This window comes from Silurus meridionalis, chromosome 6 (assembly GCF_014805685.1).
Source record: "Silurus meridionalis isolate SWU-2019-XX chromosome 6, ASM1480568v1, whole genome shotgun sequence".
Lineage (NCBI taxonomy): Eukaryota > Metazoa > Chordata > Actinopteri > Siluriformes > Siluridae > Silurus > Silurus meridionalis.
The window spans coordinates 3,840,217-3,864,892 of NC_060889.1; the positions used below are offsets into that span (position 1 = coordinate 3,840,217).

General features: G+C 42.0%; 2 protein-coding genes across 6 annotated transcripts; both read right to left on the minus strand.

Moving 5' to 3' along the window:
• Nucleotides 1–1,337: 1,337 nt before the first annotated feature.
• b3gnt5b (UDP-GlcNAc:betaGal beta-1,3-N-acetylglucosaminyltransferase 5b) lies at nt 1,338–8,287 on the minus strand. 2 transcript variants are annotated; one of them, XM_046850739.1, is made up of 3 exons: nt 8,170–8,268; nt 7,794–8,022; nt 1,338–3,812 (listed from the first exon to the last, which is right to left on the minus strand). In XM_046850739.1, exon 3 carries the CDS (start codon nt 3,647–3,649, stop codon nt 2,513–2,515), a length of 1,137 nt encoding a protein of 378 aa, XP_046706695.1. In that variant the 5' UTR covers nt 3,650–3,812; nt 7,794–8,022; nt 8,170–8,268; the 3' UTR covers nt 1,338–2,512. The 2 variants fall into 2 exon arrangements, with proteins under 2 accessions (XP_046706695.1, XP_046706694.1); XM_046850738.1 differs by having other exon boundaries at nt 7,794–8,287.
• A 2,513-nt stretch (nt 8,288–10,800) lies between these two features.
• On the minus strand, nt 10,801–17,500 carry LOC124387788 (F-box-like/WD repeat-containing protein TBL1XR1). 4 transcript variants are annotated; one of them, XM_046852358.1, is made up of 16 exons: nt 17,209–17,500; nt 15,538–15,613; nt 15,112–15,212; nt 14,594–14,739; nt 14,307–14,520; nt 14,075–14,207; nt 13,810–13,951; nt 13,612–13,675; nt 12,959–13,056; nt 12,778–12,838; nt 12,527–12,648; nt 12,355–12,429; nt 12,144–12,271; nt 11,905–12,070; nt 11,725–11,826; nt 10,801–11,532 (listed from the first exon to the last, which is right to left on the minus strand). In XM_046852358.1, exons 3-16 carry the CDS (start codon nt 15,167–15,169, stop codon nt 11,506–11,508), a joined length of 1,536 nt encoding a protein of 511 aa, XP_046708314.1. In that variant the 5' UTR covers nt 15,170–15,212; nt 15,538–15,613; nt 17,209–17,500; the 3' UTR covers nt 10,801–11,505. The 4 variants fall into 4 exon arrangements, with proteins under 4 accessions (XP_046708314.1, XP_046708312.1, XP_046708313.1 ...); XM_046852356.1 differs by having other exon boundaries at nt 15,538–15,618; XM_046852357.1 differs by having other exon boundaries at nt 15,543–15,613; nt 17,209–17,498.
• Nucleotides 17,501–24,676: the final 7,176 nt, after the last annotated feature.

A 24,676-nucleotide genomic window follows, 5' to 3' on the forward strand; every position in this document is an offset into this window, starting at 1 on the left:
AGGCTGCAGCATAGCAAGCTTATGCAAAGCCCAAGCTGGTTCCCCCCCCCCCCTTCTTCCTCTTTGTGTCATCTGTTTAAAAAGTGTAAGCAAATGTGAATGCAGCAGGTGGGAAAAAAAGAGCTCAAAGTGGAACAAAAAATCTAATTTCCTATTGCGAAGTTCTGCTTCTCTCGTCGATTTTATGAACAAAATACCTTTTCTTTTCTGCCCCTTTTGCATATGCGATGACTGAAGGTCAGGGTTTCTGTTCCTGATTGCAGAACGCATGGCTTACCAATCAAACAGAATGGCGTGCTGGAACGTCTTGTTAGTGTTAAATGCAGCAGTCGTACATAGAATGGTGCGAGACACAAAAAACATTGGGGAGCAGATCAAATGGCCTGAATGCCACAGATCCTGTTGTAGGGGTGGGGCGCTCAGTAATACACACAGGCAATTTGTCTAAATTCTACATTCAAGCCTGTGGTGAAATGCTGAGCCACTTTGAGACCCCTGATCCTTGATGAGGGCGGTCAGGAAAGGAACGTCTGAATCCATACAGACTAAGGCTCTCCGTGTGGGCAGGAAAATGCGTTACAAATGAAAACGTATCAGTGCGGACATGACTTAAAACGAAGGCTTTAGGTGACCCAACCACATTGAGTAGTAGTGGGAACTGGTAGCTCACTGGTTAAGGTGTTGGTCTTGTGAGTGCAATGTTCAGCCCCATCAATGCCAATGTGTATATGAAAAAGCATTTCTGGGTGCACACCAGATCGATGGGCAACAATTTGAGAGTATTAAGGATCAGGAGTATCAAAGTGGCTCAGCATTTCACCACAGGCTTGAATGTAGAATTTAGACACATTGCCAGTGTGTATTACTGAGCGCCCCACCCCTACAACAGGATCTGTGGCATTAGCTCGGCAACCGAGATGCCGAGAACCGAGATGGCGGTTGCCGAGCTAATAATATCTTGCAATGCAATGTGGCTAGATTGAGATTACCATGCTGTGTTATTACGTTATCCGTTTTGAGACCGAGACACAAATCACAAGCATCTCCTCTGTAATCATTCAAAGAAAAATAAGAGCCAAGTTTCCATTTTCTAGAAAAGGGTTCTTAAGAAAGCTTTAACCGACCAAAGAACCACTCACACTTTCTTCTAGGGTATGGAATTTCCAATGGAGTCTCGAGACCATGTGGGGCAAGTTGGTTTTACAAGTGAAGCTTTGCAAGGAGCTCAAGCTTTTTATTAAAAGATACATCATGCAGAATCACTGGAACACAGCATGAGTGATGTATCTTGGGGGGGGGACCCCCTTGCTCGGCAACCAAGACTCGACGTTGACGAGTGAGGGGGGAAAAAAAAACAAGAATGTCAAAACCTTTATTGAATACATATACAAGGATGAAATTTAGCAAAGTAGGTCAAAATCAGCCTACCTCAGGTATGGAACGTCTAGAGTAAATCAACCCATGAAAGATTGGCTTTAATAAAATAACTACTCTGCTAAGTAGCACCGTTCCCATTTTTCCCATTGTCCAGAGGAATACAAAAGGCATTTACAAAGGAACCTGTGAATCATCATGTTACAGAGAGGGCAGCATAATAACCCAGGAACACAATTTACATTTAGGAGACTTCAAGATGAATGTGAAACTATAGGAAAAGGGGGAGTTGCTAAACAGGGTATTGCCCCCCTTCCAGGGAAATTCTGGGCAATTCCCAATAAGATTTATTGTCAAATTTTACAAAAATGACTCATTGTTACTGCTAAGACATTAGATATCTAGAACATCTTTACTTCCACAATCTTGAAAAGCAGAACCAAAGATCTTTCGTAACGGTAATCTACTTTCAGCGAGACCGAATTTGGCAACGCGGTGGTGTCATTCAGGTCTGTGGCAATTTCTCTGCACTCATATGTTGATTGAATCACTTCGGAGTCGAACATTTCAGCACAGAACCCACATCATCGCTTCAAATAAAACAGTGCCTTAACTTCCAATGATGCATCACTGAAGCTTGATTCAAACTTAAACGCTGTAAAAAATGAACATTTACGAATATTGGACCCTTTTCAGCCCTTGTGTATAAGTGTTCACTCTATATGGACAAAAGTTTTACCACACCGATAAGTGCTTCAACACCCCCTGCCAGTTCTAGCATTATTTTTTAGAATAAACTACACTTTTCTTTGAAGGCTTTCTAGGGGATTTTTGTTCAATCAGTAACAAGAGTTCTGTGGGGGCTCTGGGTGTTCTATCCCAATGTGTTTAGTCGGGGTGAGGTTAGGACTCTGCAGGACAATGGAGTTCTGACACTTCAACCTTGTCTTCAAGGACTTCCTTTGCATACAAGAGCCTTTGAGCAACAATACAAAGGCATTGTGTACAATTGTGTGGTTCCATCTTTGCGGCATTAGTTCAGGGGAAGAACCTATATACATATCTCCTAGCACAAAGGTGTGGGTCTAAAATGAAAAGAAACAGGAGAGGGAAGAGGGATTTCCAATAAATTCAGACCCTATAAAAAAGCTGCTTTACATGGATAGGTGTTTAACGTGTGTAATGCACAAAGGAGTCTGATTTTAGCTACGGTGCAGTAGAGCTTTCCAAAGAGTCCTGTGGAAACTTGCTGCACCGCAGGATCCGTCGCAAGTTTCCAAAGTTCATGAAAGTCCTTGACATGTCCATGTGAGGTCATCATTTGGTTGTAGATGCAGACGTGGTTAGGAGCCCTACCCTCTCCGGAGAAGAAGACGTGTTCCTGAGGTAAAACCCCTATTGCGTGGGCGCAAATGCCCATAAAGACATCGTCGATATGAAGAGAGGCGTTTAAGGTGAGGGAAGCTCGGTAGACTCTAGAGGCCACATCTTTGGAGATGACGTAAGCAGCTCCGGGGGTGTAATCGGGATAGAGAAGCCAGGGGTACATCTCATGAGACACATAGTACTTGCTGTTTTTCTTACGAATGGGTGGAGCTCCTCGATGCACCTTGCCGACCCAAAAGTCCTTGACGCCGGTCTGGTTGATCTCCTGCAGATAGCGTATCAGGTTGGGCATATGGACAAATATGTCATCATCGGCAGACATGAGAAAATGGGCATGGTCACAATAGGCATGTTTCCAGCCGAGCTGGAGAAGAAGCTTGATAGTGAGGTTATGAAAGGTATCGAGAAAGTCCTGTTGGATTAGATCCTGATATATTTGGTCTTCTCGAACCAACCTTTGCTGAAGCTTTTTCCTATTCAGTGGTTGAGGGTGGACACCAAGAGCAAACAGTACTCTCACAGTCACGCCAAGGTTCCTCTTGATGTAGACCTCATTGCCCCATGTGGAACGAATGGCTTGCCTCCTTTCAAAGCTCTCTGGGGAGCTTTTTACAAGCAGCAAGAGTAGCACGTCTTTGTTGACACATTTCTGCTCGTGGTTTATTAGGTATCGGTGGTTACTGAATTTCCTTGCTTCTTCGTAACTAATGGTTAGGTTGGCGCTAATGAAGTCTAAGCTGTTGAGCAGGCGCAAAGAGTAGGACTTGATATGACTTAATGCGTCATTGTCAAGACTTTCCCAGTAGACCTTTATCACGGACAACACAAAGCATGTCATCATCAGCTGTCGGATTTGGCATTTTCTGAACCGCCGGAAACATACAATCATCCTGGACCCTTGTGCGCATCCAGGTGAAAGTCCAAGAGTGGGGGCGAAGCAAGCCTTGGTTACGTGTTATGCCGAAACATTGTTTGTCACAAAGTTTTTTTCTGGTCCATTGTGAGGCTGAAACCTTTTCAAGAAACAGCTTCTGGCAACGCTGCTGTCATTTCTGAAACAGAAATGGATATCAAATCAGGTTTAAAGAGATCCCATCAAATGTAACAATATATAATTTACAAACTCGTACCATTTGTACTCAGCTTGCAAAATGTCTCATTCTCTAGAGCAGGGGTGTCCAACCTTTTCTACAAAGTGCGGTTTTGGGTGCAGGGTTTCATTCCTACCAAACAAGGGCCACAAGGACAATAGTGCACTGAAAGTAAAGGTCTTATCAGGTGGAATCTGGTGTGGCTTGGTTGGAATTAAAACTTGCATCCACACTGGCCCTTTGTGGAAAATTTGGATGCCCCTGCTCTAGAGAGTCTGGCATACTAAGTCACTAAATGTGTACAAAACAATTTTAACAAAATACCCAATTAAGGGCTACTCTGACACAATTCCTTCTTGTATGATAACCAACTTGCAGATGACCCCATAAAGATGACAAAAGCTGCAAACTTCTTTTCCATCCAGCTGTTTAAATATCATGGACTGGAATATGGAAATGGCATAAACACAAAAGTAAATTGACTTAGAATGCAGGCTTCAAGATCCTGAAGCTTACCACCAGAGAAGTATTCAAGTATACAGGCAACACACAATGAGTACCATGCAGATAACTACAAGACTTTCAAAATCCCTTAATTGCTGTAGTCTGGAACGGCCTACACAGCATTAACACCAAAACACTACTACCAAAAATGTCTTGCCGGCATTTTGTTTATGTTGCTTTGTGTTAAATTCTAGAAAATACGTTTTTTTGCCCCCCAAATGTTTTCTTCTGCACATTTATATTGTTGCTATGGCTCATTTTCGTTTTGCTGTAAAAGTTTACGAACATCACATAGCTTGGCATTAACCACTTTTACCATGACCATGTGTCATTCGCCGGCTCGAGCGCGAAACCCCCTGCATCAATGGAAAAGCCAACACAGCAAACCTGCTAATAATGGAGGGCTTTAAAGCTTCAGAGGCGTTGAAAAAGTGCTGAGCGTGACTTTGAAAGCAGCAAAATGGTGAAGCACAAAGAGCTTCCACCAGACGCAGATGATGCATCATCATTCGATAAGAACAAGGAACCATTCATACTACACAGCTGTATTCCATCACAGAAACTTCTAGTCTTTGCTATACCTACACGCATATATACAATCAAATACTATTGACTTGAGAGGAAACAGTCATTTTTCTCTGAATCGTTGCGTGTGAAAAACGTGTACGAGTGTATATGGGCAAGTGCCTGACGTGTGTGACTTTACAAGTGCAAGTGTAGATTTTAATGCCACAGCAGTACCTGAGGGTATCTTAATGGAAGGTTGCAAAGGTCCAAATTTTCTGGTGATCTCCTAATAAACAAGTCCTTATCTGAGCACAAGTTTGTGTCTACCATATTTTCAAGGAGCTCACGTCACGGGGGCAATATCCTGCCCAAACAGGATTGGAGTAATAGGGAAGGCCAACATTTGGGGGAAATGGGCAGGTGTCCACACAGTGGTGGGATCCATAGCTATCGCCATGCTATCTTTTCAGCCGCGACTGGCGCCCTAGACAAGATGGAGAGAATCAAGAATACCTCCAAGCACCAGTTGCAAAAACCTGCAGACCTCTGTTAAACAGCTGATGATGAATAGGAATTTCATTTTCAACCACGATAATGGCCCAAAGTGAACAAAAGGAACAGTTTTAAATTAAGGGTTTCAGGAGAAGATCAATATTTTTGGTATGGTCCACTGTTTCATGGTCCAGTCCAGATCTATTTCCTGTAGGGAACTCGCGGATAGTAGTTTCCAATTTACGGTTAAAACTGCTCCAAAGAATTGATGTTACCAAAGGATGAAGGTCTTTCAGAGTATATTTTATTTCAAAAACATGTAATCCGAGCATCACAGTTCTTTGTTGTCTGAAATTACACGGCTTGACAGCCCGTCCTAATCCAGAAAGAAATCTGTTTTAAATCTTTCCTATTAACCTGGATCTCTGTCATTCAAAGGCATTTCCCCTTTAGCGTGGGGATCGCACATCTCTAAGGCGACAAACTCAATGCTTTTCTACACAATAAGACTGAAACAAGGAAAAATCCACTTCACTGGAATCGGCGAGGTTGTCAGGCCGTACCAGAAACATTAGATGGTCCGTGGTTTTTTATTTCCTTGTGCCGTTGCCTAAAGGATCGACGATTGTCTACGTGTTATGTTCTGTGATCGGTGATCAGGTGTTGTTTGTTTGCCCTGAGCAGGACAATTGGCCTTTCTTATGGAAAATTCTCTACATTATTATTGTTTCCTGCAACTGTATAACTGTAAGCTACATAGACAAGACAATAGAACAACCATGTACACTGGATCATCCTGTTCAAAGATTTACGGTACGGTACAAGTAAACACATGACCTCAGCTGTGTATTTGAAATCATGGGAAACTCGAGAAGATTTATTTTGTCAAGACAATATTCATGGATTTGTTTTGTGAACAAAACGGTAGCTGAAACATCGAATCGTTTCGCAGCTCTTTGAGGCACGTCAACACTGAAATATGAGGTCACACCCATACAGTCCGACCAACCCTGAGGTCTTTCACGCCAACCTTGGTAGACCATGTCTTCAAGTTGCCCATTCGTTCCAGTGCAGGGAAACAGGGAAAGATCATAAAATCGTATGTAATATTTAATAATGTATTGAAATCGAAATGGATGTGAAGGTATATATGTGAAAAAGTTCAAGGTTCAGATGCCTTCCTATCACTAATGAAAGATAAGATCAGAAGGTAGGAAGGTGTTTTATGTCCTCCAGGTGTGTCTCCTGAAGGTTCTTCATACTTTTCAGGTAAGATGTTCAATATGAGAGAAAATATAATAAAATAACTTTTTCAGCTACTGCAGAAAAACAATTATGCTGGGTTTTTTTTGTGTACTATTGACCTGGACATTGTGGTTCTTTATCAGAGGAGCCCAAATGTTTTCCAAAGCAGGGCCAAAAATTAAACCTGATTGAGGACAATGGGGCAAAAATAAGCATTTCATTATACCAGGGGTCGGAAACCTTTTTTCGCCAAAGAGACATTTTTGGATTTTTGGAATTTTCAATAAACAGATATTTTACTATTATTAAAAATAACATTTAAACATTCAAAACACGTTTTAAAAGAGCATTTGGAAAAATAGTGTTCTATTATTAAGAAAACAACATTTCAATAACTTATTTATTCTCAAAACTATAAATAAATGAATAAAATATGCAGCAAAAAAAGTTAAGAGCGTGTGAAGATCGAATAACAAATGTTTGGTAACATTTTTTTTTTTTTTAAGAGGAAATAGGTTCTGTGCAGAGCAGAGCACCAGAGCTTTCAATAAAAGCACGTTTCGGACTTCTCATTTTAAATCCTTCAATGTTCCTCTGAATTGTATCTTTTTTAATGAATATAATTATTTTTCCTTTTTGAGGAACTCAACACTTTTTTTTTTTTCAGCCATTCTCTACTTTTAAACACCAACACATGGACCATTTACTTTCGAATTTTCCAAAAAAAGTGACTTGTAGGAGGGCAGAAAAGATATTTTTAAACCTTTATAGACTTATTAATGATAAACATCTTTTATATATTTGTATACAAATGGTCAGCCACGTTATTATCAGGATATTTAATATTTAAAATAAACTTTGAGATTCAATGTCATTTTATTTGACGCCTCAAGTGAAATTAAAGCATATTAATTAATGAATCCATTTTTTATTTTTTTGAGTTAACAATAAAGAGAGCCATGAGGTCAAAAAAAAAAAAAATTATCATCACTTGTTTTGGTGCTTTTTATAAAACTAAATAAAGTGTGTGTGTTTGCCCCAGAGGGCACATGAGTACATTGGTATGTATTTAATTAAATAATTATTAATCCATTGATTTAATGTATTTTTTGGCTCATGTGCACTTTGAAACTCCAGTCAGTAGCTACCTACCTACACACACACACACACATTACAGAAACAGCACTCACTTACCGCCTCTTGTCCTTTTGGAGATCTTTACTGGCTGCAGGTGACTGCTTCTATCAGGAACCCAGTTTATATAAATATAAATCCACATGGAATCAAAGAAGCTTGGGGTTTAATGGGTGACTGAGGATGTGCGAGAAGAACAGCATCATGGTTTCCTCCTCCACACCTCAGTGACTGACTTCAGCAGAGTTTGGTTCAGTGAATATTAACATAGCAACCTTAAACTTCCTCTCTGGGGGCGGAGAGAAAAAGAGAGAGAGAGAGAGAGATAAAAAAGAGGGTGGGAAAGAGAGAGAGAGAGAGAGAGAGAGACTCATTTCACTGCTCATTCTCAGTTTTTTTCTTTTCGTTTGTGTAACAAGGTGAACAGTTTTCATACTGTTTGCATGCACACACACTGGAAACACTGTCGCAAATCAGTCATTCCGGATCCCAGGGATGAGTTACAGATGTACCCTATAGATACACTGAACAAATTTAGAACCCCATTGTTCATGAGCTGGAAAATTCCCAAATCGGATCACACTGTTCACAAATCGGTGTTCGTGAGAGCTTCTCCTTTGCTGAGAAAATCCATCCACCTCACAGGTGTGGCAGATCAAGATGCTGATTAGACGGCATGATTCTTGCACAGGTGTGCTCCAGGCAGGCCACGATAAAAGGCCTCTCTAAAATGTGCAGTTTTATCGAAAAATGCATGTCGACTGCAGGAACGTCCATTTCTCTACCATAAGCCGTCTCCAAAGCGCAGACCACGTGTAACCACACCAGCCCAGGACCTCCACATCCAGGAATCTTTACCTCCAAGATTCGTCTGAGACCAGACACCCGGACAGCTGCAGCAACAATCGCTTTGCATAACCAAAGAATTTCTGCTCCGACTTTGTCAGAAAGCGTCTCAGAGAAGCTCTTCCAACAGTTTGGTCGCCCTCATCGGCGGATACGACGGCGTGATCCGGTTCCTGCCGATATCCAGCAACTTTGCGCAGCCATTGAAGTGGAGCGGAGGAACATTCCACAGGCCGCAATCAACAACCTGATCAACTCTGGGGGAAGATGTGATGCATTGCATGAGGCAAATGGTGGTCTGACACCACTGTTCCTTCCTAGGAGCACTTTTGATAGATTCTGACCACTGCAGACCAGGAACATCTCACAAGAGCTGCAGTTTTGGAGACGTTCCGACCCAGTCGTCTGGACGTCACAATTTATCAATCTGGCTCCAATCCTCGCCCATTTTTCCTGCTTTTAACATCAAGTTTGAGGACAAAATGTTTACCTGCTGCCTAATAAATAAATCCAGCCACTAACAGGTGCCACGATGAAGAGATCATCAGTGTTCACTTCACCGCTCGTAATGTTATGCCTGGTCGTACATTTTATATATTGCATGCTGGATATATTTGCAAATTTCTCGTCACCTATTTAGCGTTTGGTTGCTGTGTACTCGTGCTATGCAGTGACTAAAGTTATATGTATTTATGAAAAGAGGAATACTTACTGGTACAGTATTTCACAATCAGCTGAGCCAATATTATTACACTAGAGAGAATTTCCCAACACTTATGACTTCTTTGTGTCTTAACTGTGCAGGGTGATCAATTTTAAGTTACCTTGATCGGACTTCCTCAGGTCAAGGGTCATTTCCTCATTTCCCACAATGATCCCCCCCTACAACCTGTTTTCGGTTCCTTTTATTAAGAAATGTTTACCTCCATATTCAAACGAGTCATTATACATATTTATGCAGTTGTGGGGAAAAAAAAAAAAACCAACAACCCACGAGCATGTAGTGACTCGACCGACTGGTTTTTCTTAATCAGCAATGTTTTGCAATTTTAATTTGACAATTCCGGGGATTTAGCAGTCAACGTTGTGTGGAAAGACCAACGATCCGTGGGTGGGTCAGGAGCAGAAAAATACGCTACGCTAAATGGATAAAACATTGTGGACATTACATGATCCACTCTTCTGGGAAGATGTTCCACTAGATTTTTTTGGAGATTTCATTCAGCGTTCACTGGGGATCACACACACACTTATATCAGGTTTGGGTTGCGTAGCACATACAGGTGGAAGAGTCGGATATAAGATATTCGAATGGGTGGCGGCGGCGTCCTTTTTTTTTTACGTTACAGCGCTTAATTTGAAGCTGCAGTCTGATAAAAGAACAAATGGTTCTTGTTGGAACAAAATGAGACACCAAACCTGACACCAAAAGGCGGTTATCAGGGGTCCAAGCACCACTTTCCATCCGGCACCCCAATTTCTACACCCGCATTTTACGATCCCGTTCCGCTAAACACATCAGCCAATCGGAATCTTGTAAAACAAAAGCGGGCGGGGCTTGAATACACCAATTCTTTCAAAACATTTCCTTTGGCTCCTCCCCTTTACTCCTGAAGGAAAGAACCCACAAATGACACTATTATCAAAATATATTTTATTCTGGACTTTTTTTTTTTCTTTGACTCCAAAAAAAAAAAAAAAAAACAATCAAAAATTCAAATCAAGTGAGCATGAAAACAAACAAAAAAATTGATGGGAAGAGCGGAAAGGAGGAATTTATTTACATGGTCCACGATGTGTAGGATATGCCCTCGTTTGTGTTTTTAAATGATATTTTAAATCGCGCATGACTACAAATGAAGCAAGAATTACAAAAAAGATTCAGAAAAAAAAAAAAAAAAAAAAGAGTACAAAAAGACACGGGTGAGGCGAGCGCCTGTAAAAAAGCGTGTCTTTAAAACCGAAAACGTTATAAAATACCATTCCACTGTCATAGACAATATAATAAATAGGCGTCTTTATGGTACAATCTGTGTAGTATCGATTAGTTAAAGCAAGCATCAAAATACTCATCTCTTTACAAAAAAAAAACAAAAAAAAAACAAACAAACCAGCGAATGATTGATTTGAGAAAAAAGTATTAGGCAATAAAAAAAAAAAAAAAGATTAAAAATACTTGGGATGCAACAAGGGCTGAAAAGAAGCATCCTAGAGAATCTGGTTCAAGTCAATACACGAGCGATTTATTTTGCGTCGAAGGTTTTTAGGATTAAGTGCTCCACGGATTTCTGTGTGTTGTTTCTAAAGTGCAGGAAAGAAACTCCTTTCGCTTCGGTGACTTGAAGGGGGGGCGGCGATCTATGAGCGTCTAATGGTATAGAAACACGTGAGAGGATGCTGCACACAAGAACCTCCGGATGAGAACCTTTTTTTGGGGGCCAGATAGACATCAATGCACAGGAGAAAAAGATTTAAAAAAAAAAAAAAAGAAAAACAAGATCAGAGACTGAATACAAAAATTGAGTCATGATCTCGACTCGAAACTGTTCTGCGCAGTCCGAATTCAGATTTGACTTTTTTTTTTTCTGGGACGTTAAATTGGTTCGAACAGCCGTAACATTGCATAGCTCGTATGATCAAAACGTAACAAGTCTCGTGGGCGGAGCCTATTTGACTTCGCATAATTACAAAGATGTCTTTAGGTTCAGTGTTGAGTTCGGACGCTTTCGCTCGGCGACGCTAATCTGTCTTTTGTTTTCAGAATGGCAGAAAAAGGGAATTGAACACGTCGACAAAAAAAACAAAAAAAGAAAGAAAGAAAGAAAAAGATTTGAGGCGCGTGGGCGATTTCCCGGCGTGGATCGGTTCAGCCGTGAATTTGGCGAGGTGCACGTTTGTTGTTGGTGCAAGGCTTCCCCCCCTGGTGTCATTTCCGCAAGTCTAATACACAAACCTGAAAGAGAAGATCAGCAGCTGTGACGTCAATTCAATCGTGTGCTAACAGTTTTGAGAAGATCCACACATGGCAGGAAAGGTCAGGTGTCCCAATACTTTTTATCCAAAGTGTAAAAATGGGGAATGTTCCTGTGCTTGTGCCTCCTTTCACACAGCTGCTTACACTTGTGTAAAATTTCTCGAAACCTACCGATCCGTCCGAAGCGCTCGCTCCTACTTTGTCTCCGGTGGAGTTCCAGCACACCTCGAAAATCCCGCCTGTCCCTCTGTAGCTGTTTACCAGGGCGCCGCTCTGTGGCCAAATGGGGAAATGCGTGGTCAGGATTCCGATTGCGTGTGAAAGGTTGTGTGCATATGTTCGTGTCGTTACCTGTGTGTTCCAGATGTGCACGCATTTGTCGAAGGAGCCGCTGGCGAGGTGCCGGCCGTCGGGGCTGAACGCGACGCTGTAGACGGGCTCCTGGTGTCGCGTCAGCGTGTGGACGCAGATGCCGCGCTCGGCGTCCCACAGCCGCACCGTGGAGTCGAACGACGCGCTGCGGGAGAGAACGAGTTTGAGTGTTCGGTTTGCGTTTACGGTACGATAATAACGATAACACGCTTCGGTACCTAGCCAGCATCAGATTGGCGTTGGGGTTGTTGGTTCCGGGGCCCGTGGGACTCCATTTGATGGTGTAGATCTCTTTGCTGTGGGCTTGCAGGTCGTGAACGCACGTGTCCTGCTTCATACTCCACAGCTGGAAGCAAACAAACATACGGGGCCGGTCAGAAAAACTATACACGAAACCCCGGATGTTATTTTCAGCGATTCAAACTTTACCTTTAGCGTCATGTCGTCGGAGCAGGAGGCCAAGAGGCTGCCAGTTGGATCCCATTTAATTGCGTTCACTTCGTTCTACAAAAAAATACAAAATAAATCAGTGTAGCTGATGTGTGTTGGGAAATTTAAACAAAACAACAGCCTTTAAAAAAAAATTTAAATAAGACGTTACCGTGTGACCCTGGAATGTTTTGACCGGTCGGTCCTGGCCCAGTTTACACACGTGGATGCACATGTCTGTGCTGCATGAGGCGAACGTGTTATTGCTCTGCCAGTCCACGTCAAGAGCCGGAGCTACACATATGAAGACAAAAAAACAATTCGATCGAGCGATTCTAACTGCTTTTACGCATCTGCGTTTGATTCGGGGTCAAAGTTTTCTATACCGCCGAAAAAAAATGAAAATACACTGAAGTGATTCACCTGAATGGAAAGGAAACTGCTGCTTGGCCTCCCCTGTGTGCGCGTCCCAAATAATCGTGGTCTTAAAAAATAATAATAATAAAAAGGGGGCGGGGGAATATACATATATATATATATTTATAAATCGCGCATGTTTGTACACAGGAGCATCAGAATCAGAAGCACGAAGTAAAAAAATCACCTTGTCCACGCCGGCGCTCAGGATAAAGTTGCCTTTCTTGTTCCACTTGAGAGCGAAAATGGGTCCCTTGTGTTGGCCTAAAGTGCTGGCGAGGTTTCCTGAGACGCATAGTTTCTTTTAAATAAAATTCATTTTAACATAAATAAAACAAACAGGTCTAATATTCATTATCGATTAAAGACTCAATATCAGTCAATGTAAAGAATTAAAGTGATAAATACGCTGATCAGGCAGAACATTAGAACATTACGAGCGGTGAACTGAAGAACACTGATGATCTGTTCATCAAAAAAATGGGCGAGCGTAAGGATTTGAGCGAGTTTGATAAACTGTGACGTCTAGACGACTGGGTCAGAGCGTCTCCGAAACTGCAGCTCTTGTGGGATGTTTCTGGTCTGCAGTGATCAGATTTATCAAAAGTGCTCAATGGAAGGAACAGTGGTGACCCGGCGACAGGGTCGTGGAGGCAGAGGTTCACTGATGCACGTGAGGAGCGAAGGCTGGTCTGTGTGGTCTGATCTAACAGACGAGCTCCTGTAGCTCAAACCGCTGGAGGAGTTCATGCTGTTAATTGCTTTAATGTTATGCCTGATCCGTGTCCCTCATTTAAATAAACTGGGGGGGAAACCAGAGGTGATATAAAGGAGACGTACCATCTTTAGTCCATATTCTGGCAAAACCGTCATAGGAGCCGGTAGCTAGCAGCGTACCTTCGCTCTGAGAGAGAGAGAGAGGGAGAGGGAGAGAAAGAGAGAGGTCAAAGGATAAAATCACAGTGATATAAGGTGTGTGATTATGGGGGAAATGGTGTGACGTTTCTTCCCCCTCAGAAACACAAAAACGTTGCTCACATTCCAGTCCAGTGAGGTGACGTCTTTGTTGCTCGGGACGTCCTGTCCTCCTTCTCGAATGCAGTGGCGCAGCACCAGCTGGGTGGAGCCTCCAGAGCAGCTCTCGCTCAGGTTCCAGATCCTCGCCGTCGAATCCCCGGAGCTAAACACAAACACGCACATACATAATAAGCGCACGCGTTTCTTCACCGGGCGGTGCATAGGCGGCGTAGAGCATTAATAAATGCAGAGGGGGAAAGATCTTAGCGGAGGAAACGTGACTGACCCTGAAGCGAGGAGGTCGCTGACCGGATTCCAGGCGCAGATGAACACCTCGGACTCGTGTCCACGCAGCACCATGGCCTTATGGGACGGAATCTCCACTGCCCGGTCCACCTCCATCATGTCCGAGTGGTGGTCTGTCAGGAAGCAAGAAACACATCAACATGAGTGGACGAGTAGAACGGAAAATGGATAAGAGGAAAACGAACAAACGGGAAGAAAAAAAAATCTCTTACTAGATAAGACGTGCGCTCCGTTCTCCTCTCCGTTCGCCGTGCTCTCGCCGTTCTTGGTGGCGCCACCGCCGCCTCCCGCCGTCCCCGGCGCGGCCTGCTGCTGCTGCGCCAGCTTGTCGCGGTACACCTGCTGACGCGTCTGCACCACGTCGGGCATCACGGCGTCGATCAGCGACAGGGACTCGATCGGACGGCCGTCGAATAAAGTGCCATCCTGAGGAACAGAGTCAGGAACGCTTAGACACCGCTTATTATTATTATTATTATGGGATAACTATGGGACTCACCTCGTTGATGCTGACCTCAGCCTCAACATACTGGAGGCCCTTCTGGATGATGGAGATCAGCGCTGCAGGGGGAACGAGCGCACCGTTGATGTTCGACTGGCTGATGTGGCTCTCTATGCCAAATGTGAACGCTGAGTGAGCAAATCCTGCAGCAAGACACGAAGAAACACCACGTTCACAGGCTTCCGTTACGAATGTGTGCGTAGTTTTTATTTCCCGGCTGCTCATTGGCCTGGATTAGTTCCCGGTATGAACGTCGGATTAGCGAGCTATACGTAACCTAGCATTAGCTCAGCATTAGTAACCCGGCACCGGACCGGACCGGCGTTCTCGATACAATACACAGTAATGTAAATAAACCAAGACAGGTGGCGCTCATTTACACTCGGTCATGCAGAAGAATGTTCCGAAAAGATTATGTCGCACCTGATCAGCTGCACAGCTCCTGGACTCGTCTTCCCTATTTGCCTCGCTTTATTGTAAATAAATAAACAAATTAAAACCCTCTCTCGATTTACCCGACTCCTGTAGGTATCTGTAGACCAGGAAGTTGACCTCATCGCTGCTTATGCTCATTTTGGATCCTGGCTAAACCAAGACGTCAGGGCGAGAGAGGAGCCTGGGGGGAGATATGAGAGAGAGAGAGGAGGGGGGGGGTGAAACAGAAATCAGATCTGCAATCCGTATTGTGTGTGTGTTGACTTAACGAAATAAACTAAAACAGTAAAAAGGTCGTTTGGTGAAGGTTTTACCACATTCGGGATCGAATCTCTTGATCGGTCTGTGTATAAACTGAACCGTTCTCGGGTTTCACAGGGATCAATCCTATGCTTTCTGTACATGGGCATGCAACAATACACAGGGACCAACGTACTGGGATATCCAGTGTATATATAAACATGCAGTCTGTATAAAGACGAAGGTTATCAGGATATGAGATCTACCTCACCATGAGATCAAGCGCGGATCAGACGCTCACACGCTTGGGATCCATCGAGGAAGCGCGGGGAGGGATTCTTCCTGATCTGGCGAGACAGAAATAGGGAAACGTGAGAAAGACGTCACTTTTAGACAAACCGATTATTTTTTCTCTGTTTCTCGTTCACTTTTATGACCGTGTTTATAAAGAACGCGCTGGAGAAGAGAGGCAGGAAGAAGATATGGATAAATGGTAGGATAGAAAAGAAAGAAACTGGGAAAATGGGGAAAGGGATAGAAATGGACATAAAGAATAAAGGTGGAAGAGATAAACAGTAAAGTCAAAATCAACAACTGACTTTAGAGAGCGAGAGAGATACCAAGTTAGAGAATGAATGAAGGAGAGGAACAGAGAAGGTGAAATACTGAGAGACCCTGATAAAAAGAAAGTGAGTGTGAGTGCAAGAGAGAGAAAATGGGATACTGTAACAGAGAAAGAGAGATATTGAGGAAACCAGAGAGACTGTTATCAAACAGCGTCTCCGTCTTTAGATTCGGATTCAGGGAAGCGACTGACAATGTGAACACAACCAGAGGATGAAACCCTCTTCACTTCTTTCTTATCACTCCATCAGCTATAAACCGATTCAAACATAATAAAACCTATAACAGAGGGATCTGCGCTTGGAGGTACCACTTCCGGCTTTGATCACGTGGTCCACATCTAAACAACCAAATGGGACGAGAAAACAAACAAGATGCAGAGGGTCGCGTTCCAAATCGCTCTGTGAACTAGGATATAGTGCTAATTGGAATACAGCCACGCTCTCAACGCAATAATATACTGTAGAATATATATATATATATTTTTTTACTTTATTACGTGTAGAATTTTATAAACTTTCATTAATGGAATTTTCCAGAACATTTGGAAACCCAAACTAGCAACCTAGCAAGCAAACCCCAGCTAGTCAACTTATTTCCTCAAGTTGAATTGTTTCATATTTATTATTATTTTAATAATTGTTATAAATATTTATATATTATTTATTTCCTAACCAAACATAAAACAAGAAGCGGACAGCTAGTTAGCCGCACAGCCGGCTCGGCTAGTTCACTAGCTAACCCTATAGACCTCAATACTTTACTGTAATCCACTACACAACAAGTAAATAAAATAAACTTTATATTATATTTATTAATAATAATTTTAAAAAGGTTAATGTTCTGACGTGGTGAATATAATAATAGTCGGACACCACCACCCCCCTCCCCCCACGAACGCACACTTGGTACACTCGGGCTAGATCCCAAACCTATGCTCACTACGTAAAAGGAGGGAACAAGAACTAGAGAAGTAAAACGGCGCATGAGCGCGACGTAGTGCACTCGGCATTGTCGAAGCGACCCGTTTAGGACGCGGCCCCCGGAAAGAAGGAAAAGGAGGCAGAGGGCTCTCAGTCCGGTGCACATGCTACACGGAGCTCAATGTGACCCGCAGCACAGTCCGGACGCGTCTCTGGACGTCCGCGAAAGACCCAGGCACGCACAGAAGTTTTAAAAAAAAGCTCTCGGAGTTTATCTATATCGCGCCCCAATCACCCACCCCCCCTACACCCCGCCACACTTGGCCCCGGCGCACGGTTGATAGCCGTGTGGCTAATCCGTTAGGCCTCGCGCGACTTGAAAGTGCTTACGTTGGGGTCGTAAGTTTTCGTGTTGTTGTGTTTTTTTTCTTCTTTCTCTTTTATTTAAATCCACGCGTTGTTTCTTTTCCTTCCTTCGTTTTCTTTCTGTTTTATATCGCCGCTGTTCTTGTCGGTTTGTTGGTGCAGCAGCGAAGAGCGCAGCCCCGGTTTACTCCCAGGGAAAAAAAAAAAAAAAACGCGAGCGAGAAGCTGGACGGCGGAAGCAGACGGAGGCACGCACGGTCGTGACGTCATCACGCACCATGAAGATCTTCCGGGCAACCAAACGCACAGGGAAAAAAAAAAAAGTCGAGAGGCCTCGAAGAGGCGCGCGCACTTTTTTTTTTTGTTTTTATAACATGCACGCGCTTCATTTATAGCGTATTTCATTTAGGATTTATAACAAGAATATATTTTATTATTATTATTAGTATTATTTACGCATACAAGTAGAATTACACATCTATTCACCCTTCCTCACCCTTCACCCTTCCATCCACCAATTCATTCATCCATCCATTCATTCATTCATTCATTCACACAATTCGGGATCAGGGTTGCAGTAAAAACCCAAAGTCTCCAAAAAAGAGAAATGAAACACTTTGTCGTTATGGGAAAACAATCAGTGTAAAGTGTAAACCCTGGTGTTGATTATTTTCCACCAGCCGCATGTGCTGAATTGGTTTATTCCCATAATTACAATATATCCTGTGTGTTTACAAATAAATCACATTTAATGATATCTAATGGAAACCATGACATCAATCGTATAAACCTGTGTTTTGCCTCGTAGATATTGACATTTAATCACCCGGCGGCCAATCAGAATCCAGTATTCAGCAGCGCCGTGGAGGAACCGACCTCTCTGAGGTTACTGTTCTGATCTAATGACCGAAAGCTTGTGAGATCCAATCACATGACAAACCTGCGATTGGATTCTGTCAATTAAAACTTCCTCGTTTTTCTGGATTTCTTTGTCGCTGGAGGTGCAGGAGAAAATGATGCTCTCAGGGTAAAAGATGAAGATGATTTGCAGAAACAGGAGCACAGCAGGGGGCTGATGTGTGCTGTGAGAGAACTCTACAATCTCCCACACTTTGTTTCTTTATTTGAAATACGAGGGCAGAAAAATGTGGGGGTTTGCACGCGCTTTATGCGTTAATGTGAACGTGCACAAACATACAAAATAAACCCTTTATTGCCTCCATAATGCTGTTGTATTTTCCCAATTGGGTCATTCCTGTGTGGAAACACAGGCACCCAAATCCTATTGAATTCGTCTGACTTGAACTGGATCACCAGAAAGAAATCTCCAAGTAGTGAAGTCGGTGAGTTTTACAAGATGCACGGAAAAGTATTTCAGCTGAATGTTCGGAAAAACAAACTGTCCAGATGCCGAGAGTGTGTAAAGCTGTACTTTAGGATTTTTCAATTAAAATAAAGTGTAACATCTGGACATTTATAGATTTCTTTGGACAGAATAAAAGTTGTAGCAAAGAAACCAAATGCATGTCTCTAAAAAAACCTCTAATGTCGTTATAAAAACATTTAAATATTACTAATATGTTAATAATACAGTTATATAGGTAACATACGTGTATAATATTTGTATAACGGCGCCCTCTGGGGGTGCGATGTGAAATTGCTTCTGCTTCTTCACTTTTCCCTGTCGAGGTTTTTATGTGTAATACAATTAAACACTAATGAAACACGATCTCGATGATTATTGAATTAATTATCCTCTAATCAATCACCATTCTACCATATAAGATATGATATGAGATATCCTGTCAATTTAGTTAGTTATCTTAGCTGTAGAAATAATGAATAAAAAACTATAAAAACAATTGTCAGGTGAGGGTGTATTAGCCTAGCTATCAAAGAAAGATTATAATCATTTGTTACTTTGAATTGGCTGTTTATTTGAGCTCAGATTAGCTTTTTTTAGCTAGCAAGGAAGTTTATTATACAAACTACATCAATAACGTTTGTAAAAAATAAAATCCCCTCAGGTCATGTTATGCTTGCTCGCTGGCTATCTTTAGCAAGAAAAAGCTTAAAATTTCGTGATGATAAGCTCAGAAATCGCCTCGGACCGTCTTACGCGAGCTAGCTAGCGTTAGCAAGAAAGCATGTAGGTTAAGAGATCAACGCTTCTAAACAATCTCTTCAGTTTATATCGGGTTTGCCAGCTAGCAAGCATTATCAGGGAGGTTGTCAATATAACAAGATATCAAGAAATAACCTGAAGCTAGCTTACGATTATTTTTAGCTAGGTAGCAAAAAACCTGTCAAAATCCAAATATGTGGGAATCTGAATACCTGGAATTCTTTTTTGTAAGACATTCTGTGTGTGTGTGTGTGTGTGTGTGTGTTAAGGTTACAAGGTTCACCAAAATGGATTCTTGTCAAGGGATCAACCTCATATGGCGGCAAGAGAAATGGAAGATTTTCTTTTGCAGAACCGTTAAAGAGAAGACATGTCTCCCAAGGGCTTTAACACACACACAGGGGGAAATGACCGTGATTATGTAGAGGGTAGAAAAGTGCAGAAACTCCGGCTTGGATATCTTTCATTTGAGATGTTCGAGTTGAATAAAATCTTACACCAAAACAGAACCGGTGGAAACACAGAAAACTGCATCCAGAGTCTTGTGGCTTAAAACATAAAATACATGAAAAGGAAAAAAGTATGGGGACACCTGACTTTTTCCAGCCATATATGGCTCTGTTAGCAAAACGTTGGAGGCATATGATTGTTTCGGATGTGTTTGGATGTGGTCGCACATCAGTGCCCCTGTGCACAAACCCAGCTCCATGAAGATATGCTTTCCATAGGTTGGAGTGGAAGATCTCCTTTTATAAAGTGCCAAACCTTTTGGACATTTTTGGGATGAATGTGAATGCTGACTGCACCTTAGGCCTCCTCACTTTCTTACCTACATCACTACCTGATTTTACTAACACTCTTGTGGCTTCATGAAATCTCCACAAAATCTTGTAAAACATCTTCCTGGAATATAGATATAGATAGATAGATATATACATACAGAATTTTTTTTTCCTTTAGGAGAAAATGCCAAATAGCTTTCACGTTGCATCTCCACAACCTCAGCCAGCTACAGAGCTTTCATCTTAAAGAGAAATTAGAGAGTTATTGGGAGAAAAAAGCAACCTTGCACCGTTCAATTCACAATCTGTCTGCTTTTTCATCCAGAGGAACGCCGGCTTTGACCGCGACTAAAGGCTTGATTATAATTTGTTGGTTAAGATCACGATGGTGATGGTGGTGAAGGATGTTATTGATATGATTGCATGTGCTATAACGCAGCCAGCAGGTCTGAAAGAGAAGCTAGTGTGTGTGTGTTGAGAGTTTTCAGAGTCATTTGATAAATGCCAGTCCTCATTTCCTTTTCACTGCGGGAGGCTTAACAACTTCATTTTCCATTTCTGACTTGTTTGGACGCCAACCCGTGATTACGTGGCACCGCTTCGCTACAGCAATTCCGACTTACAAGGCGTCATCAGGTGAAACCCTGCTGCGGTACAGTCGTTCTGATTCTCAAACTGGACACGTGCAGCAGAACACAAAATTTTTACTACCCCCACACACACACACACACACACACACACACACACACACACACACCTTCATCACACCATTGTTCTAGCAGTGTTTGATTGCTGAAACGATTCCATTCCATTATTTTTAGACTGTGAACCTTCTCCAAAGCTCATCGAGTGCTTACTGAGCGTTCTGAGAATGTTTTCCGTTAGCTCGGACGGTAGAAATGATGCAGCTGTAAGCACTTTTAGGCGCTGAAACATCAATTCATCAGTTTTCCAGCCAGAGGACAGCATGCCATATCCACACCATGCCGTCTTGACACAGAGCGCTGAGCCAGCAAAGACACCCGAGTCTTTTATAGTCTTTGCGAGACGGGGTTTGATGGTGAGTTGGTGGTTGTTATTCTTCAATAATATGCATCAATAATAATCTTCATTGACTTGACATGAGCATGAAACTGTCAAGAGAGGACATGCTTCAGCCTTCGAGAAGGAAATCTGGAACCCTGTGCAGTCAGAAGATTGGATATAAAATGCTTAAATCAGTTGTTTATGCCCGGAGCTCGTCTCGGCACTCCTGCCGCAGCATACAAGCTCTTATAAAAGCCCTTTACGACTTCCAGGGTCTGCCCCAACCTCTGGATCATCCTGAGGTAAAAAAAGGGAAGGGTGGGAGTCGATTGTCGAGGTTGACACAGCAAAGAATGTTATTAGCTGCTCACTGGATCGATGAGATGTATGTAAGCGAACAGGCTACACACTGCATTTTTTCGCGGCCTCCTCCTGAACCGATGAGGCTGTCTAACAGTGATGAGTCGTTTTGTATTTGACTCAGAAGAGCGAGTCGTCTCAAAGAATGTTATGTTCATTTTCTGCTGGATGAGCAAAGCATCACAAAATCAGCGTAGGCTGTGTACAGAAAACAGAATTGAATAGTTCACCTCTCAACTCAATCCGTTCGTTCCTTTATCACGTGACTCCCGTGCACACTATGCAGTGCGTTACACAGAAAACAGAATTGAGTAGTTCATCACATGAGTCGTCTGGTCCGAGTCGTTCGTTCTTTTGTCACATGAATCCCATAGACGCTACACAATACAATAGATCAGGGTTTTTTTTGGTCCGAATTACTGTCACATTACATAAATTATAGGAGTCACATGACAAAACAACTAACAATACGGACCAGAAGAGCTGAAGCTACTCATATTTGCTGATGTTCAATGAGAAGTGGGCGATCATACTGATCCAGCAAGACCCTAACCCTAACCCTAACCCTGACGGAGCAGTGGTATCACCTCTGCCGTTCTTCATACCTTACCAACATACCTTCGGTGATTCATCACGCTGTCCGATCATTCAGTGTAAGGAATTTTTTGTGTTCGCTGATTTTTGCACTGTAGAGATTCGTTTGAACTTTTCCTCTTCAAGACAAGTTTTTTTCTTCCCGCAAACGTCCTCCAGGTCGATGGGAAAATGACGCTCTTTAAGGTATCCCTCATTCCTCCTCGATTTGAAACGGGAGCGTTGCTTAAACGTTCCGAGTATTCGGTGTAATCATTAACGCTGTGTATACACAAGAGCGAGGAGGCTTCATTCGTCTGTAAATTGATTAGCCGTCCTGAAAAGTGCGGTTAATTAACCGGAGCAGGCTCGCGTTATAAATATTAATGAGCTTGTTTTGGGAAAGTGCTCTGTTAGTGTCTGATAGGGAAGAGGATTAGCACTACAAAAGACAAAGCTGCTTTGTCATAAAAAACGAATGCTGTACTTAGAGGGGAGTTTAATGACGCTAGAGGAACGAGGGACTGATAGGCAGGCCCCTGATAGACCAGGATAAAGCAATCATTCATGGCCAGAGAAATATATTTATATCTATTTTGTTGAACAGTTTTAGATACATGGCGCTGCATCTACGACACAATGTTCACGGTTTATTTCTACAGACGCTGAAATCTTCAAAAGGACCAAATGGAATTTCTAGTTTTCCTTAGTATTTTGTAGAAGATTATTTTTTGGGAGAAATTTGCCTCAGAGCTTTTCAGATTTCTCTCCAGAAACTGGATGTTGGCTTGAGCCACTTTTGGTTACGTTGCTAGTCATAAAAGTTTAGGAAATTACCTCAGGTGTCTTACGGTGTTGATTACTGAAGCACATTCCAGCTAATCACCTATGTGCTTACACATACACTCACAACAGGGTTAGGGGATAGGGTTTAGGTTAAGGGTTAAATGTTAAAGGTCGGTTAAGGATTATCATTAGAGGATAGGGTTTGGGGTTATGGTTTGGAGGTTGGGGTTAGGGGTTAGAGGTTACTGTTTGAAATTAGTGGTTAAAATTACAGATTATGGTTAGGGTTAGGTTTAGTGGCTAGTGTTTAGGAATAGAGTTAGGAAATAGGGTGCAATTGGGTTAGAGGTTTAGGCCAGGAGTTATAGTTAGTGGTCAGGGTTAGGGGTTATGATTAGGGATTAGGATTAGAGATTAGGGTTAGGAGTTATGGTTACAGGTTGGGGTTAGTGTTAGGGGTTATGGTAGGTGTTAAGTTGAGGGTTAGGGGTTATGATTAGGATTAGAGTAATGGTTGTGGGTTAGGCATTTGGGCTAGAGGTTAGGGTTAGAAGTTATTCAGGGGTTGGGGTTATGGTTAGGGGCTGGGAGTTGAGATTGGGGGTTAGGGATAGAGCTTTACGGATTATGTTTAGGGGTGGAAATAGTTGTCTATTCTTAGTTCCAAAATAATATTTTGTATTTGCAACATTTTATGAATGTGCTAAGGTCATGTTAACTGTATAATTTTCTAGTCACTGTGTGTGCGTATGTCTGTGTGGTTTATCCAGTTGATGTTGCAAGGCTCTGAGCTGCCGTAAGAGGGTGCAGAGCTGTTGATTTCAACAATACCTTTCCATCTGTAATTATTGATGTAACATTTAGGATCAAATTCACATTTAACACCGGTTTATGATGTAACGCAAAAATGTTAGCTCCTTCCAACTGGATAAAAAAATCGCTCTGTTTCTGATGAATCTCTCTCCACAGTGCCTCTACATCCCTAAATGTCAGGAGAACCATGCTGCTCTTCCTGTCGAGATAACGAACGTTTCGTAGAAGTTGCGGGACCAACGCCACATCCCGTGCTACCACGATCCCTCTGATCACCAGGCCAAGTTCCTCTTGAGCCGATTATATGGGAGCAGCGCCATTTTCCTCTCTTTTCTCTGACCTTCTTGCAGGCTAGTGGGATCAACCACCATCATCCTGTTGGTCAGCATTACCCAGTACCCAGTACCCAGTTTTTTTTTTTAATAAATCAACAGGGTTACTTGAATAGCACTGTATTTAAATAGGTATCATTAATTTAAATAAAAGAACAAAAAAAAGCAGAGCTAACATAAATAAATATATATATATTAATTCAAGAATATACCTTTTCGATATTAAAAGATGATAAGTTTTTTAAAAATACTAAAATATATATATATATATATATATATATATATATATATATATATATATATATATATATATATATATACATATAAAACTAAATTCTATCTGACCACAGTGATACTGATCCAGCATGAAATCTAGAAATCTAGCATGGCACAATAGTTTCCAACTGATTTTTTCTTCAAATATACAGAAGTAGTTAAAAAGGAAAGAAACATTTCACACCACAACTAGTGAAGCATAAAAAAAATTTAAAATATGAAGTGGTGCTAAATCATGTGCTATTTCATAGTTTTCTGTATAACGTGTTTACATCATCAAATTCTGCCTTCAGTCTGTGTTTTCTCTCCCTGATTTTTAATTTTTTTTTTCAGAATTAAAGGCTTGTTTATTAATGGCAGCGATCTCAAAACCTTTCATTCTTCTTCTCAAGAAGATTCTGCCAACCGTAGCCCTGAAT